Source organism: Sceloporus occidentalis, unplaced genomic scaffold (assembly GCF_023333645.1).
Source record: "Sceloporus occidentalis isolate IW3139 unplaced genomic scaffold, rSceOcc1.0.p SCAF_171, whole genome shotgun sequence".
In the NCBI taxonomy this organism is placed as follows: domain Eukaryota; kingdom Metazoa; phylum Chordata; class Lepidosauria; order Squamata; family Phrynosomatidae; genus Sceloporus; species Sceloporus occidentalis.
Genome location: NW_028317151.1, coordinates 885,696 through 903,462, shown reverse-complemented (window position 1 = coordinate 903,462; position 17,767 = coordinate 885,696). Strand labels below are relative to the sequence as shown.

At 39.4% G+C, this 17,767-nt stretch overlaps 1 protein-coding gene across 2 annotated transcripts in view; it reads left to right on the top strand.

Annotated features, from left to right (window-relative positions):
• LOC149279321 (GATOR1 complex protein NPRL3-like) overlaps window positions 1-7,510 on the top strand; it is a 111,210-nt gene extending 103,700 nt beyond the window's left edge. For both annotated transcript variants that reach the window (XM_089501323.1, XM_089501322.1), the window contains 3 exons: window positions 580-769; window positions 5,397-5,589; window positions 7,345-7,510. In XM_089501323.1, the coding sequence (XP_089357449.1) occupies window positions 580-769; window positions 5,397-5,589; window positions 7,345-7,510 (549 nt within the window). The remainder of the gene's footprint in view (window positions 1-579; window positions 770-5,396; window positions 5,590-7,344) is intronic.
• Window positions 7,511-17,767: the final 10,257 nt, after the last annotated feature.

Sequence of the window (17,767 nt, the reverse complement as noted above, 5' to 3'; positions counted from 1 at the left end):
TCCTGAAGGGGTCGAGAGGAAAAATTTGAAACATGGCCTCATCAGTATTGTAAGCAGTGGAGTGGTCTCATTGGTAAAACCATTCCATTTGTTGCTCTGGTAAAAAAGATCACTTTTTAAACTTTTCACTATAGCCCCTACAGAGTTATTTTCTTGAACAAAGTAGTCCTATTGTGCTGCTCACCATGTTGACATTTAAATGGCTAAATTCTTCTCATTAGTTCCCTCTGTGCATTTGCCATCTTTCCCCAATATTTTAAGCTTTTTATATTGCAGGAGAATTGTTCTGCTGATCTGTGCTTCATGTAGTCATGTAGTTTTTATCATGTGAATTATACTTGATCATTCAAACATCACGACCTGTTTTCACCACAGCACAAAAGGGGTAGCTTTAACAAGGTTAAGGGGCTTTTTATGGTGGGCATACCAGTATATCTTGCAACCTCTATTAGTCTAAAGCATGCTCTGTGGAGTTTATTGGTCATACAGAGAACCTCAGAAGACATTTGCCTGGGCCTCCATCGGCCCTAATGTTTTAATTGTTTATCTGATGTTGAAACCTTCCATCTTATTTTGCAGACTAACCTTATACAGATGGTTATTTGGATGCTGCAGCACCGACTTCTGATTCAAATCCACACATATGTATGTCTCCTGGTGCCTCAAAGTGAAGATTCCAGTTTATCAAAAAATGAAGATACACCCTTTGCTACCAGGATTGGGGGAAGAAGTCTGAGCACTCCAAATGCACTTAGCTTTGGCTCTCCAAGTATACTTATAATAATGTTATGCGTATTCAATGAAGTTTATTCATTTGAAATGACTCTGCATCCATTTCTACAAATCACACACAAAATCTATATTAATTAATATTCACTTTTTCTGTGACAATGCAAGTGTCTAAACCAAGTTTTAGTAGCATTCAGTCAAGGTAAATTCAAATTAGCCTTTCACTTCTAATTAGCATTCAGCAATGCTCCTAATTAAATATAAATGAAAATATTTTTTCAAAAGCGGATGTTTCTATTATCCTATATTAACCAATCAGGAGTGGTAAGTGCCCCCATCTTTTCCCCAACCTCTTGAGCAGAGGAGCAGGGTAGGGGCTCATAGTTTGCCCAATGCCTCCACCTTAACCCCCTATAGGGAGGGATGGAATTATAAGTATAATTTAAAACCATATAAAGTATGGAGTCCAGCCATGCCCCACCTTGCGAAAATTAAAGTTAAGTTTACCCTGTAGCTAGGCCCCACCCCCTTTCCTTCTATGGTAAGAATGAGGGGATTAAAAGTACATTGAACCCTTTGGGGAGGCATAGAAATATCCTTTGTGCTCTCTTACACATAGTGGGTAGGCTGTTAGATGGTGAAGTTTAACAGATGTAAAGAATGAAATGGAAAAAAATACATACCTTGCCTCTCCTCATCACTAAGAAACCCCAGTAGAGTAAGATAAGGCAAATCCAAAGCAACCTGTAAATGTATTTTTAACTTTCTACTTTTTTTTTTTTTTACTCCTTGCACTATTACGTGGGGAGAGCTGACACCTCAGCATAGTAATATAACTGTATTTGATTTTAGAGGATGATATTCACATTTAACAGGCGGAGTTTGCAAGGTGTGCATACTCTGCCGGTTCAATCCAGAGGGAGACTAGATTAGGGGCAGTTGGGGATATCATAGATTTACATCCAACAAGCCCAAAAGGGAGTGCAAGACATGTTCCTGTACACCTCTGCTACACTTCTGCCCCGTAATGTGCACCAGCGATTGATGCTGAGCACCAGGATACTGAAGCTGTGCACACCTCGAGGGGAGCACTGCAGCCTAGAAATAGTAAGAAAGGGGTGAGATAACAATAGAGAGAAGATAAATATAGAGAAAGGGGAGCGATAATGAGAAAGAAGAGAGATGGGGAGAAAGGGAAGAGATAGTGAATAATGGGAGACATAAAGAGAAGTAGGAGATGAGAAAGTGGTGAAGTAATGAGAAGCGAGAGAGAAGATAAGAAGGAAGAGAGAGAGATGGGGAGAAAGGGGAGAGAGAATGCAAAAAGGGAGACATAAAAAGAAAGTGGAGAGATAAAAAGAAAGTGGGGTCAAAAAGAAGGGGAGTGATCATGGGAGAGGATAATGAGGAAGGTGAAATAATGAGACAGGTGGGAAATTATGAGAAAAGGCAGCAATGGGGAGTGATAATTGGATATGTGTGTTTTGAAAGTGTTTGTATATTAGGTCAAGTATTTGTGTGGCTGTATAAGCCAAGATGTTTGTGTGTGGGGACAGTGTGTGTATGGGCAGGCATTTGTAAGGATAATATAAACTTGTTTGACCCAAAGGGTATAAGTTTATTCACTGTAACTTCTTTTACCCAGGGGGCTATTTAATATAGTTTTACATTTTAAAAAATAGTCCCTTTGCTGAGTAAAGCAGCTGTGAAAATATCCTTCATGAATTATGTCCATGGCGATCCCTGCACAGATCTAAGGCTTTGTGTTTCTGTTTCATATAGTGCTTTTACAATGTATTTGTTTCTTACAATCTGTGTGTTTTTAACCCCTTCCATCCCAGGGGAGTCCAGGCTGTCAAAGGACACCCTGATCTCCCGTGCAGCGGCAGGGATGCGTCCCTGACGCTGCAAGAAGGGCTGGACGTACCGGTACATCCGTAGGGGATTCTTGGAATGCGTTTTTTGGATGCACCAGTACGTCCATAAGGGATTGAAGGGGTTAAGAGACAAAATTTGGAGCGGATTCTGTATTTGACATTGATTTGATGGCAAATTAGGTTTTCACTAGGATACCTCCCCATTCTCAAGTTGCATCAGTGAGAAATTAATGGCTAGTGGGTATACAGTGCTGTGAAAAAGTATTTCCCCCAAGTCTTCTATTTTTGCTTATTTTTCACGTTTAAATGTTTCAGATTATCCAATTAGTTTTAATATAAGACAAAGTGTTTGTTGGTATGACATTCTTATGGTGGAGTGGCGTGTTAGCATTACACCAGATCAGTCCATAGAATATTATCCCAAAGTCTTGGGGGTCATCAAGATGTTTTGAGTTTTTTTTGGCAAATGTGAAATGAGCCTTTGTATTCTTTTTGGTCAGCAGTGGCTTGTGGCTTGCAACTCTCCCATAAATGCTATTTTTGCACAGTATCTTTCTTATTGTTGAATTATGAACACTGACTTCAACTGAGGCAAGTGAGGTCTGAAGTTCTTTACATGTTAGTCTGAATTCCTTTGTGACCTCCTGGATGAAGTTGCGAGGTGGGGCTTTCATGGATCAGACTTGTTTGCCCAGCACATCCCACAGATGCTCGTTTTGGATTAAGATCTAGGGGATTTGGAGGCCAGGTCAACACATTGAACTGGTTGTGTTCCTTAAACCATTCATGAACCATTTTTGCTTTGTGGTACGGCACATTATCCTGCTGAAAGAGGCCAATGTCATCAGGGAGTAGCGTGTCTATGAAAGAGTGTACATGCTCTGCAACCTAAGCATAGGTTGGGTAGGTGGTACGTGTCAAAGTAAGATCCACATGAATGGCAAGTTCCAAGGTTTACCAGCAGAACATTGCCCAAAGCATCAGACTGCCTCTGCCGGCTTGCCTACTTCAGATCCTGGTGCCATGTGTTCTCCAGGTAAGCGGTGCACACGCACCCGGCCATCCACATGATGTAAAAGAAAACATGATTCATCAGACCAGGCCACCTTCTTCCATTGCTCCCTGGTCCAGTTCTTATCCTCACTGGCCAATTGTAGGCGATTTCATCAAATTAGAAATTTCTAAGTTAAACAGATGGGAGCTTAAATAATATTTGATTCTTATAAAAGAACATTAAGGTCCTCAAACAGTTGTTTAATCGACTTTGTGTTCTAGCCTGTTAATATACACTGTATGGGCAAAATTATTGCAGGTTACACCAAAAGTGACTTTGATGACATTGCACTTTAAATGCATAGATATTAATATTAACATATTTGGTGGGGTTGTATAATGATTGGACACACATGGAAAGAACTATTTATTATTATTTCAGATCTTATAAATATTAATATCTCACCAACCCCGGAAAAGGCACTTTTAGCCATGAAGGTTGTTATTGCATGGAAATGGCTCTAACGAGAATCTATAAATATTGAAAATGTAAAAAATCTAATTAAATATCAATATTTAATGGAGTGGGGACCCAGTTGAGAGCTTATACATTTTATAAAATTTGAAGGCCTTGGTTGGGGAAATTTCCTAATACTACGACAATTAAGTGATCATAGAAACGTTTTAGTATTGTTGAATCAAGCTTCGATGTAAGTATGAATAAACTGTGTATATGGTATAAATGCTGCTGAGCTAATCTCCCTTGAGTAGGAATGGGGGGATATCTTAGAGGATAACGCTATGTTTTCCTTCAATATGAGAGTGCTTTCATAAAGCTGCAGGCTTGCATTATATATAAATTAAACAATAAATAGAAAGTTTCTCAAGGTCCACTCTGCTGCTCCTTATACTTTTTTTCTTGCCCTCACTGACAGAAAGCCCGAGAGACCTAGGGAAATTAGGAGAAGGCAGCAAACGTAAACTGCTGGGTTAATTGTGGAATTCTCAACAGAGATATCTGGAATTAGGGATAGTGGAGACAGAGGCATAAACAGAAGCTCAGTCTTAAAGATGTTGAGCTTCAGATAGTGGGATGCCATCCAGGATGTGATTTTAGAGAGACAAAACAATTAGTGAGAGGAAAGGTAAGTTTGTGTGTCTTCAGTGTAGAGGTGGTACTGGAATCCAAAAGAAGACAGGATGTATAGAGAAAAGTAGAGGCCCTAGAACTGACCCCGAGGGTACACCACCAGAGAGTGGTAGAGGAGACAACCAAATGTATGGTCAGAAAGGTGAGCCAGGTGACGGCTGTGTCACAGATCTCATATGTATGAAGGATCAACAGTGTGAAAAGGCTATAGAGTGATTCAAGAGAATAACTGAGAAGTGACTTTTTGTTTTAGCAGTGAGGATGTTTGTGATAGTAGTGTGTTGTGGATGAAAATGTGATTGAAAGTGGTTAAACAAAGAGGGAAGAAAATGGGTTAGGCAGTTGTAGGATAAACATTCCAGTTGTTTGGGGGGCAAGAGATGGTAATGGAGGTGTAGGATCTAGGGAAGGGGTTTTTTTTATAGCGTGAGTGGGATCATGCCTGTGGAAAGATAGGTTAAATTGATGGGTTAGGGCAGGTGTAAGGTAGGAAATTACACTGTATAGGGACAAGAGGGCATGTAGTATGGTGGGAGGAAAAGAGGACACAGGGTATGACAGGACTAAAGCAATGAACTTTAAAAATAACAATAAGCTGTTAATAAACACCAATTGCTTACATCTCTGTGTGTTTGGTTAAATTATAGCTAGCAGTGATGACATGACACTGACCAGTCCCAGTATGGATAATTCAAGTGCTGAACTACTGCCAGGAGGTGATTCACCAGTTAACAAAAGAGCAACAGAAAATCTTCTTGCTAGCCTTTCTGAAAATGAGAAGGAAGCCATTCTAAATGTCCCTGCAGCTCAAAATCAAGAGGACCTCAAAATGTTTACAAGGTAATGAGACAGTCTGTACCAGTATATATACTCGATATTTGAGACAATCACCAGCATGCATGAAGTCACTAGAAATAAATTTGCAAAATTTGTAAAATAAGGGTATAAATATGGAATGAAATACTGATCCTGAGAGCCTTACATTTTTGCAAATTGATTTTAAGGCCATAGACTCCCTTCATAAGTTTTAGCATATAAAAAAAGCATTTTTGGTTGAATCGGTACAGATTCCCTTAGAAACCCTCCAACATTCTGTGGGGAGCCTTCCTAGAAGAGTTAAGCCTGTTATACCCGTTATAGATCCTTATAAATGATCATGATTTTGGAATAGATGCCAACGAACAAGGTGTCCCATAATTTGTCGTATAGTGTAAAAATACAATGTAATTTTTCTAAGCACAGATGTATCATTTTCCCATGATTTAAAATTGAACTCTGGGATGATATTGGTGGAAAACCAAACCTTCACTGGTACTAAGTGGCCTAGCCCAAACCATCCTACCCCAAACTTTACAGTAGGCACAATGCATTCAGGTAGGTATCATTCTGCTGGCATCCACCAAATTTCAAGATAATGAAGTGATTCGTCACTCTGAACACATTTCTACTGCTCCAGAGTCCAGTGTGCTAATGTTTCTTCCAAAGGCATTTAGGAACTCTGCAGTGAGTGATACTACACAAGACAGGCATCTATTTTTGCACTTCAGCACTTGGTAGCCCTGCTGTGAAGTTGCGTGATTGGCCACTTCAAGGCTGAGCTGTTTCCATTTCACAATAATTGCACTTACAGAGGACCATACAGATCTAGAAAGGCAGAAATGTAATTAATTTACATAGCAAAGGTAGCATCCTATGATGCTGCCATGTTTAAAGTCTCTGTGGTTTTCAGTAGGATGCATTCTACTGCCAGTTTTTGTCTATGAAGAATGGAGATGACATACCTAAGTGCTTGATTACTTGTTTTATTATTATTACAATAATCAAAATGCATGAATGTGTTATGACCACTGGGCCAGCCACTTGAGAGTACTGCACAACTGCTGAGTTGAGAAAAAGATACCTAAGCAGTGATCTACCAAGTATCAACACTGACTAGCCTAACAAGTGGACAGACTGTCTTAAAACCCACAGTATACCACCTGTTTGGTGGTATACTGTGGGTTTTAAGACAGTCTGTCCACTTGTGTATCTGTGCAAAACCAACAAATTTCTTTTTGAACCCAGTTACAGTAATACTTATCTGAAAGCAAAGAATATTTGCCTCTGACATTTCTGATTTCTCCCTGAACTCTCAGTATACTGACATTTTCATCACAATATACCTTAACACTAAGGTATATTGTGAAGAAATGGAAACCAGATAAAACACTTTCAACTACAACCAGATACACAAGGTATTTGAGACTAGAGAAATCGAAGCACTAGTTAAAGTGCCACCTTGTTTTATGGGCTACACAGTTCACTGGGGAGTTCAAGCTTCTCCTTGGTTCAGGGACCCCCTGATACCTGTCCCTTTACCCACCACCTTTTTTTTTTTTAATATCACCTAAAGAAGCCTTCCAGGAGCCCCATATGGAGAGGTTGAAGAAAAAAATTTCGTAATAATTAAAGTCTTTGCAAAATGCACTTCTCTCCCTTTCCTAATATAATATGCTAGCATGTATATGTATGTTGGATGTCCACTTTATTGTAGTGTAGGGATCAGTGAGTAGAATTTACTTGACAGGCCCTGACTTTGTATTTGTTTCCATACAGGCTTATTCACTATTTCTGGGGACATCATCACTTAGAAGAGATTATGTATAATGAAAATATGCGACGGTCACAACTTTTGATGCTGTTTGATAAATTCCGAAGTGTACTTGTAGTGACAAACCATGAGGACCCAGTTCTATCCATCTTTCAGTCAGTTTTTCCTTGATGATAAGGTTCCTACTGTGAATAAGCTGTCCCCATTTTCCCACTGTGTGTGTATACTTACCAGAAAAATTTTAAAGTTGTCCATTAAAAATTATAGCTAAAATACAATAATCAGTCATATGGTCTGTCATTAATTTTTGCATATGTAAAGGGTATATTTTAAATGTGCTTTACTTCTGCTTATTGTTTAAAGGGGACAAACACGGAGGGGGGGAAGGTTTTCTGAGTGGAAAGAACATACACACCCATCATGCTGGCTCCTAGATCCTCACCAAAATTTGTCTACCACTGAAGTAAGGGACAGACAAAAACACCAAAACTGCTATCAATCAAGGAAGGCTAAACACAGAAATATAGAATGATGAATACATAATTCTAAATAGCGAAATTTGAAGCTATATGACTTTTTAGTTACTTCTAATGAGATTGTGATAATGTGCCATTTTTATGCATGGATGCTTCTGCAGTTTTGTTTTGAACACTGATGTATTTGTTTCCTTTAACATAAAATCGAAAAGGTTTGTGTGTCCATTCGCCTGCAGAGTCAATCCCAATTCGAGCACAAGACACAATATCCTCAGCTGGTATTTTGCATCCTGCCTCTAACCATACACTTTGGTCAACAGTAAGATCATTTCTATCAAAGCTTTTATCAATATCCATGGCCTGGCAAAGCTTTGAAGGTCCATTACAAAGTTCTTTGTCTTTCATTGGTTTTGAGTTTTCATTCCTTCGAACACTTCGCAACTCTCTCATGATGTGAAGACCATCCAAAGGCTCAAGAGATCGTAAGAGAACTGCAGCTCCATCCCCTGCACAATAATAATATTTTTTTAAAAAAATATTTTGCTGTAAATAAAGCCCTTAAGTCCCAGTGCAATTGTGCCATGTTAGTTCAGCCATTATTCCCCTTTCCTGTAAATAGTGCACCCATGTAAACTATATATTTTATCAGAATTATATATATTTATACCAATATATATTGGTATACTTTTTAAACCAGAGTTACATGATTTAGAATGAGTAATTTAGTAAACTAGCAAAAAATAGAACACAAAAACACATATATATTCCCTTCTGAATCCTCACAAAATGAGTGAAATTTACAGAAAATACCATCAACATGAACTGAATTTAGGTGTGCCGATTTTAAAAATACCTAATTTATATAGATTTTACATACTTAACATACGTACATAATGGATTCAAAATTCTTGAACAAAGAAGCCAAGTAATAAAAAAAAAAATTATGCATTTCTGCAAAGCAGCCAACCCAGGAGCGTTTTGATGCAACCATTTGGCCACCAATCACTGCCAAAGTTGGCCGTAGAAATAATTGTGGTAGGGCTGCGCCTCTGCTTTGGGAAACATTTACAGTTGTTTCTCACAGTGCCATATGCTGGGGAATCAACTAAAAATAAAAAATGAAAAACCATGGGCTGGCATAAATCCTATCCACCCAGAGGTGGTAACCCTTATTCAAATAGGGAGGCAGCAGGTCCCACACTGTCTTCCTGCTCGTGCACACAGATTCTTTGTCCTTCCTTTTATAGATTCTGAAGGAAAGAACAACTTCACGCTCAAAAGGCTTAAGGTCTGCAATTCAAGCAGTCCGGAGCACTAAAGGAATTTTATCCCCTTAACGTCCATTGACGGGTCAGGTATGTCATGCAGATGACGACCTATGACGTGTCAGGCACGTCATTTCATTAAACGAGCTTAGAACGTGATCTATGATAACTTTTTTCGCTTAAATGGTGTTGCTGTAACGCCTCGATGTGAATGGAATTCAGCAACACCGAGATTGGCATCAGGGGCCATGTCAGACCCGCTAGAGAACTCTAGCTGCACTTGCAGGTACCTGTGTACTAGAGGACTGCATTGGGAGGCGGGTCCCGCGGGACCTGCCAAAAGACTTGCGGGCGCGGGTGGTCAGGCACTTCTCGCTGCTCCATAACAGTGTCTCCTATCTTGCTCCGCCCAGGAACAAGGCGGAGTCACGTGATGTGACGTCACTTCCTGTGACCCCGCCTTGTTCCTGGGCGGAGCAAGAGAAGAGACGCTGTGAGGGAAACAACTTGCGGGACTGCGCGGGAAATCCGGTAAGGAGGCGGGCGTGATTGGCCACAAATGTGGCGGGAGCGGAACACCCACATTGCGGGAGCGGGATTAAAAAAGCAGTCCCGCTCAGGGCTCTACTGTGTACCGCATTCAACCATGCAAGTCAAAGGAGCCCAGCTTTCTAATCACAATTAGTAATATATTTAAAAAATAATTTAAAAAAAGTGGTAACATTTAAAAATAATTATGCATCAGAGAAACCATCCAGTTCCAGCAAAATTTTAAAAAAAAGTCCAAAAAGAAAATAAATAAAAAAATAAAGTTTATTATGAGCAAGTGCTAAAATTAGCACTGTATCTTCCCAAAAATCTTGACATGGAAAGAGTTAATGTAAAAGCATTTCAAATACCGAAGGGGTGTCTAATTAAAAAAAAATAAAAATGAATGGTTTGATGGAGTAAATTGGAGTGGCCAGGCTCAAAGATAGGGTATAGGCACAGACTGACCAGAATGGGGGGGACACAGTTCCTAAATGTGGCCTTTTAGCTCCCAAACACCAGACAAACCCATGCATCGCTGTACTCGGGAGATGTTGCTGAACACATATTGGTGTGTTGTTTGATAGTGACGTATACCTGGAGCTATAAATTTATACCTGTAGTACAATATGTGTGGAAAAAAATACAAAAACAATTACTACCACAAACTTTGGCAAATACTGGTGGTAGAATCTCATGCAAGGAAAGGGTTACAATACTAGCATTTGAAATACCTTGGGGTGTCTAGTTTTAAAAAATATTGTTTGGTGGGGTAAATTGAATTAGCAGGCTTCAAAGATGGCCCTATTAGGACATGGGGGCAGTAGGACCAGATGTAAAAGTTCCAAGTAAAAAAATTTGCCCTTCCTAAATGTGGTGTTTTACCTCCCGAACAACACAACAAACCCATGCATGGGGGGTATCACTGTACTCGGGAGATGTTGCTGAACACATATTGGGGTCTTGTTTGAAAGTGTATACCAGGAGCTGTAATCCATACCTGAAGCTCAATTTTAGTGATAAAAAAAAAAACCACAAAAATAAATTACTACCACAAAGTTTGACAAATGGTGGTAGTAGAATTAGTGCACGGAAAGGGTTAAAATACCAGCATTTGAAATATATGGTTTAAGGGGGTAAATTGCATTGGCCAGCTTCAAAGATACCTGAAATAGCACATGGGGAAGAATGACCAGCTTTGGGGGGAAAAAGTTTTTAAATTAGCAAAATGCTACTTGTACTTATTGCCCAATAACTTGCAGAAAAAAAGCAAAAAAAACATAAAAACATTGGGTATTTCTTAACTCAGGACAAATAGTAAAACCTATTTAGCAGTTTTTTTCATTAGCTTTTTTGGATGATTAAAATATGTTTTCTTCAAAAGTGAGAGTTTTTTTTCAATTTTTCATCAAATTTTATTATTTTATTTATAGCAAATGTGCTATAAATAAAATAAAATATCTGAAGAAAGCCTGGAAAAAAAACAATATACAACTTGTGTGCGTACACTAAATGGGAGGAGAAAAATACATCTAAACACGAGCACCGCAAACGTGTTAAAACAGCCTTGTTCCCAAAGTGTACAAAAAGTAAACAGCCTGGTCCTTAAGGGGTTAAGGCAATACTGTATACATGTGCGGTGTGATTCTGGGTGAATATATATATTTTATTTTTTTTATTTTCCTTTAGTGATTTTTGTGACTGCTTTTATGAATATAATTAGCAATAGGAACTTGTCAGCCTATTTCAGTGCACAGCATGTCTCATGTATGCATGCTTGGAACAAGTGTTCCAGGGTCCATAACTCTGTGGCAAATGTGAGCGAGTGGCCTCTTTAGAAGCTTGGATTGCATATCTGAAGAGGCAATTTGCAAGATTGAGGAGGATTGACAATCTAGAAAGGAGTCTGCTGCTCACTGAGTAGTGTCTAGTAGAAGTCTCTAGCAATCTGGGAGGAGATATGTCAGATGAGGATCAGGGAGATAGGGCATAACTGTATAACCATTAGACGTGGTTATAGGAAGGGTTAAAAAAGTAAGGGTGACTAGCAGATTTTCCAGTTTGAGCTAAAATGCAGGGAGTGTCACCTCAGAAATGGCCACATTAGAGGAAGCTGTTCCTTCTAACAGCCAAGGGAACAGCCCTTCTGGTAAGGGAGGTGGTAGGGGATTCCATTATCCGGCAGAAAGGGTAATCTGTAGCAAAAATCACATCAACCAGACAGTTTGCCGTCTTCCGGGTGCTCGGGTTTCGGCATGTTCTAATCGTGATTATTGGGAGGGGCTGGAGAGGATCCGGCTATCAAAGTTAGAGGAAAATGGAGGGTCCTTAACAATGGGTTCAGGGAACTGGGTAGCAAGCTTAAGAAAAGGGCATCCAAGGTAATATTTTCCAAAATATTATCTGTGTTACACGCAACTGCAGAAAGACAGCTGGGGATCAGGGAGGTTAATTCGTGGCTGAAGGCCTGGTGTAAGAAGGAAGGTTTTGGGAGCACTGGGCTCTTTTTGCACCTGTGTAGAATCTTTATAGTTGTGCCGGAGTGCACCTAAATGCAAGACGGTCTGCTGTGCTAGGGGATAGGATGGCCTGAAGGTTGGAGGAGTATTTAAACTAGGTAATAGGGGGGGGAGACCAATGACATTAACCCCTTCAGCCCCAGGGGTATATGGTACCTCAAAGCCCGGAGCAATTTTGCCATTTTTGCAATATGTCAGTTCAGCAGTTATTCTCCTTTCCTGCGAATAGTATAACCATATATAAACTATATATTGTTTTTTCAAGGAGAGATAGAGCTTTCTTTTCATACCATAGTTAGATAATTAGCTGAAAATTTAGGATTTTAGAATAACTTTTCCATCACTTATAGGGAACATACAATAAGGTGTACATTATTCATATAATTTTTATGCTTATGGCTTAAGGAGTTTGGGGGTTGTGAACGGGGTCAGGAGGGTTATACCTTCTAGATGTTGTGTTAGGGCAATGAGATGTAAGGGTTTTTTTCTTTTTTTTAAATTTTTTTTTTTTTTAATTTCACTGATATTATAGTGCACCTCTTGAACATGTTATTAATGCAAGTGATGTCACAACTCTCCTCCCTGCGATCCCCTGCACCAATCACACTGTGTCTGTGATGAGTGCTTCATCGGAGTGATCGGATATCCCTGCAGGTGATATCCTGTCCTCCGGTGAACTTCCGGGTGACGTCAGAAGTGAGGCGACCCAGAAGGGAATGCCCGATCACGCAACAGTTTTCCACCATTCGTGCCGGAAGCTGTTACAGGAGATTGGGCAGCAGAAAGCCAGTGATGCTGGCTTCTGCTGTCAGGGGGGAGTCCAGGCTGTCAAATGACAGCCTGATCTCCCATGTAGCGGCAGGGATGTGTCTCTGCTGCTGCAAGAAGGGCAGGACATACCGGTATGTCCGTAGGGGATTCCTGAGATCCGTTTTATGGACGTACTGGTAAGTCCATAGGGGACTGAAGGGGTTGAATAGGATAGGAAGCAAACAGAAGGAGTATACCTTAGAAAGAACCAAGGAGGGTGGAGAGGGGGGGAATGGCAGCTGATGTTATGGACAATAAAAATGGAGCTGTATTCAGTCCAAAGGTTATCTTTTGTTCCATAAATAGACATTTAAATGACCAGAGCGAAGTAATAGGGGCGGTATCAATTATGCTGTTGTACGTATTCCAGATACAGCATTCATACCAGGAGGGAAGGATACTTTTCTAGATAGAAGGGTGATTAGTTGGGTTAAGGATAGTAGTAGCATAAAGAATAAGGCTGCTCCTGATGCAGATTGTTTTCATGAGAAAATAATAACTGATGGCAAACTGAATGCTCTACTAGTTGACCCCTTAAGGACAAGGCTGTGTTTTACCTTTTGTACCATTGGGACCAAGGCTGTTTTAACACTTTTGCTGCGCTCGTGTTTAGATGTAATTTTCTCCTCACTCATTTAGTGAACCCACACAAATTATATTGGGTTTTTTTCAGGACAAGAAGGGCTTTCGTCAGATACCATAGTTCTGATCATATTATCTAATTTCCCATTAAAAAAATAATAAAACAAGATGAAAAATGTAAAAAAACCAATTTTCTGACTTTTACCCAAAAAATCTTTTACTCATCCAAAAAAGCTAATGAAAAAACCTACTAAATAGATTCTACTATTTGTCCTGAGTTTAGAAATACCCAATGTTTTTATGTTTTTTTTTGCTTTTTTCTGCACGCTACGGAGCAGTAAGTACAAGTAGCTTTTTGCTATTTCAAAACCATTTTTTCAAAATCTGGTAATTCTTCCCCCCCATGTGCCATTTCGGGTATCTTTGCAATTTACCCCATCAAATCATATATTTTTGAAAACTAGACACCCCAGGGTATTTCAAATTCTAGTATTTTAACTCTTTCCATGCCCTAATTCTACTGCCAGTCTTTGTCAAACTTTGTGGTAGTCATTTTTTTGCATTTTTTTCCCACACACATTTTACTTCAGGTATGAATTAACACGTTCTGGTATATGTCACTATCATAATCCGTGTTCAGCAACATCTCCTGAGTACAGTGATACCCCACATGCATGGGTTTGTTGTTTTTCTGGGGGGAACTAAAAGGCCACATTTGGGATGTGTGCATTTTTCTAATTGGAAATTAGATATGTGGCCATCAACCCCCCCCCCCCCCAACACATTGGCACATTGTTACATTGTTGAACCCGGCCAATTCAATTTACCCCATCAAATCATGCATTTTTTAAAAGTAGACACCCCAGGGGCATTTAATATGCCAGTATTTTAACTCTTTCCATGCGAGAATTGTTTTAAGCTAATGTGCTAATTTTAAGACTTGCTCACAAAAATATTTTTTTATATTTATAGATTTTATTTTTTTATTGTTTTTTTTAACCATGTTTTTTCTTATTATAACTTTGTTATTTATTTATTTACAGGGCGGCCGACATCTTGCGGTTGGCGAAGTGACTCGCAGTGGCGGTTGTGACCGCTCTCCAAAGCGGTCACAGCCCCTTCTGGGGTGAGTGTTTGGTGTTGCTGAATGCCTCCTGATTGAACGTAGATCGCTTTCTGCACCCATTTAAAGTCATGACGGTCCTGGCAATTGTCATTAAGGGGTTAAAAAGCAAATTTACGTCCAAAGAGATACAGAGGACAAGTGGAGTATATTTAAACTAACGTTCTGTCCAGACTCTCCTGAGAGCTCTAGAGCTTCAGGTCCAGGGCCGGCCCGACAATGGAGCCGAGTGGGGCAGCCACTCCAGGCGGCACTTTTGAAGGGGCGGCACTTTGCCGCCCCAAGACCTTTTTTTTTAAAGCGAAAGAGAGAGAGAAAGGGGCACCGAGTGGTTTTCGCTTACCAAGCTGTTAGTACCCGCTTGGCGCCCCTCTCTCTCTCCTCTGCGGCGAGTCTCCCTGTTCGGTCTCGGTGCCGGCTTGTAATGCTGAGTGCCGGAAGATTTCCGGCACTCAGCATTACAAGCCGGCACCGAGACCGATCAGGGAGACTCACCGCAGGACTGCTGAAAGGTAAGTACAAGGGGGGGGGGCGGCAGGGACGGAGGGAGAGGAAGGGTAGATAAGGGGGGGGCGGCATTTTAAAATTCGCCCCAGGCGGCATTTTGCCTTGGGCCGGCCCTGTTCAGGTCATTGCATGTCAATTGAGCCCAGCTCACAAATGTGATTAGTAAAATAAAATAAAAAAATATAAAAATACTGGTAACATGTCAAAATAATCCCCCACTGTCACAAAAAGTCCAAATATATATATATATATATATATATACACACACACACACACACACACACACAAAAAGTTTATGAGCAAGTCCTACAATTAGCGCTATAGCTTCACAAAACATGACGCATGGAAAGCCCATGGGGTGCCTAGTTTAAAAAAAAAAAATATTTAAGATTCGATGAGGTAAATCGAATTACCCGGCTTCCCTTTACCTCCCAAATAACCCAACAAACTTATGCATGGGGGTATCGCTGTACTCAGGAGATGTTACATATTGGGGTGTTTGAGTACATTAGATATGATAAAAATAATGGTATCTAAAGAAAGACCTGCTTGTCCTGAAAAAAACCAATATACCGTATTTGCTCGATTATAAGACAAGGTTTTTTTCAGAGCAAATGCTCTGAAAAATACCCCTCGTCTTATAAGCGGTGTCGTCTTATAATCAGACCTCAAATAGGTCTGACTATGAGACGACTAAGATCCAGATCCCCTGCAGAGCTGCAGGGATCCTGGGTCCTCCTGTCCATGTTTCCCACTCTTCTCCCATGCTGAAAAACTAAACAAAGAAAAAAAATGGTTAGTGATTTAAAAATAAACAAATAACTAAAATAATACAATAAATAATTAAAAAGAAATAATAAAGTGAGCTATGTCCGTGATGTCACTGGCATTAACATGTTCATATGTTCATATATAGACATACAAAAATAAAATAAATTAAAAAATAATAAAGAACAAAACCTTACATCCCATTGCTCTAACACAACATCTAAACAGTATAACCCTCCTACCCCCTATTAAGCCATAAGAATAAACATTCTATGAATAATGTACACCTTATAGTATGTTCCCTATAAGTGCTGGAAAAGTCTGAAAAAGCTATATAAATTAGGTATTTCTGAATCAGGACACCTGAATTGATAAACTTGGATGGGATTTTCCATCATTTTGCCTAAAATTGTGGGGGGTTTTTTCTAATTTTCGCTAGTTTTTGCTAAATTTCTCATCCTAAATTTTCAGCTAATCATCTAACTATGGTATCATAAGAAAGCTCTATCTCTCATTGAAAAAATAATATATAATTTACATGGGTACATTATTGGCAGGGAAGGAGAATAATCTCTGAACCGACATACCGTAAAAATGGCAAAATTGCTCCGGGCTTTGAGGTACCAAAAACCCCTGGGACTGAAGGGGTTAATGCCATAAAATTTAGGAGTGACAATGTAGGTGTTTTGAAATTTTGAAGTTAATTAGAGAGGATCAGGAAAAGGCAGCAATACTAAATGCCCTTTTTTCCTTGTATATAACAAAGAAGAGCCACTACCTGCTGATTGGCAATTCAGCACTACAGAAACCTTAAATCAATCTTGGGAATGGCTGACTCAAGATAACATTTTTAACCTCTTCAGTCCCAGGGGTTTTTGGTACCTCAAAGCCTGGAGCGATTTTGCCATTTTTGCGGTATGTCGGTTCAGCGATTATTCTCCTTCCCTGCGAATAATGTACCTAAGTCAACTATATATTGTTTTTTTTATTTATTCTTTATTAAATATTTCATCAATAAGGCAAACATTAAAAGACAGAATTAAAAAAAGACAGACATTACTACAAATTTGTATACACAATGTATTAGGGTATACAAAATATCCAATGTATCAAGTTATTAAATAAGAACCAGTATATTACGATTTTATAATACCACTTATATATACTATCATGCACACATTGCTTCTTGCTGGAGGAATCTCAGAGATGGGGGGGGGAGTTCAAAGATGTTTGCCACGAAGTCCCAGATATAAATGGTAATTTCAGTGCACAGGGATTCGTTATCTTTTAATCAATTAGTTGGAACCAGCGATACGAGATCTGATCATATTTCTCTATTGCATTAGCTTCTTTATAGAAATATTTTTGTGCTATACATTGTTGTTTTATTTGGCTTTTAATCTCCAGCCATGATGGGGATTCTGATTCCTCCAATTCCTGGCTAAACAGATTTTAAAAGCAAGCAAGATATTAAGCCAAAGAATTTGGTCATTCCCATTAATATCAGGTAGATCGATATGAAAAAGAAATCTCTGCCGGGATAGTTATGTTAAATCCAAATAACTTTAGAAATAGATCAGTTATTTGTGATTTCAGATGAGTTAAGCATACACAATCCCACCATATGTGTTTATGTGTACCTATTTCTAAATGTTAACGCCAGCAGAAGGCTCCCTTTGCTGGTTGGAGTTTAGCTATCCGGACCGGAACCATATACCACCTATACATAAATTTGTAAAAATGTTCCTGAAGATTTAAACTGAGTCGATTTTCGAGTAGTCATCCAAGCTTTATGCCAGGTTTGTGGGGAAACCGAGAATTCACTTTCTCCCAATGTTTTTGTGCCTTAC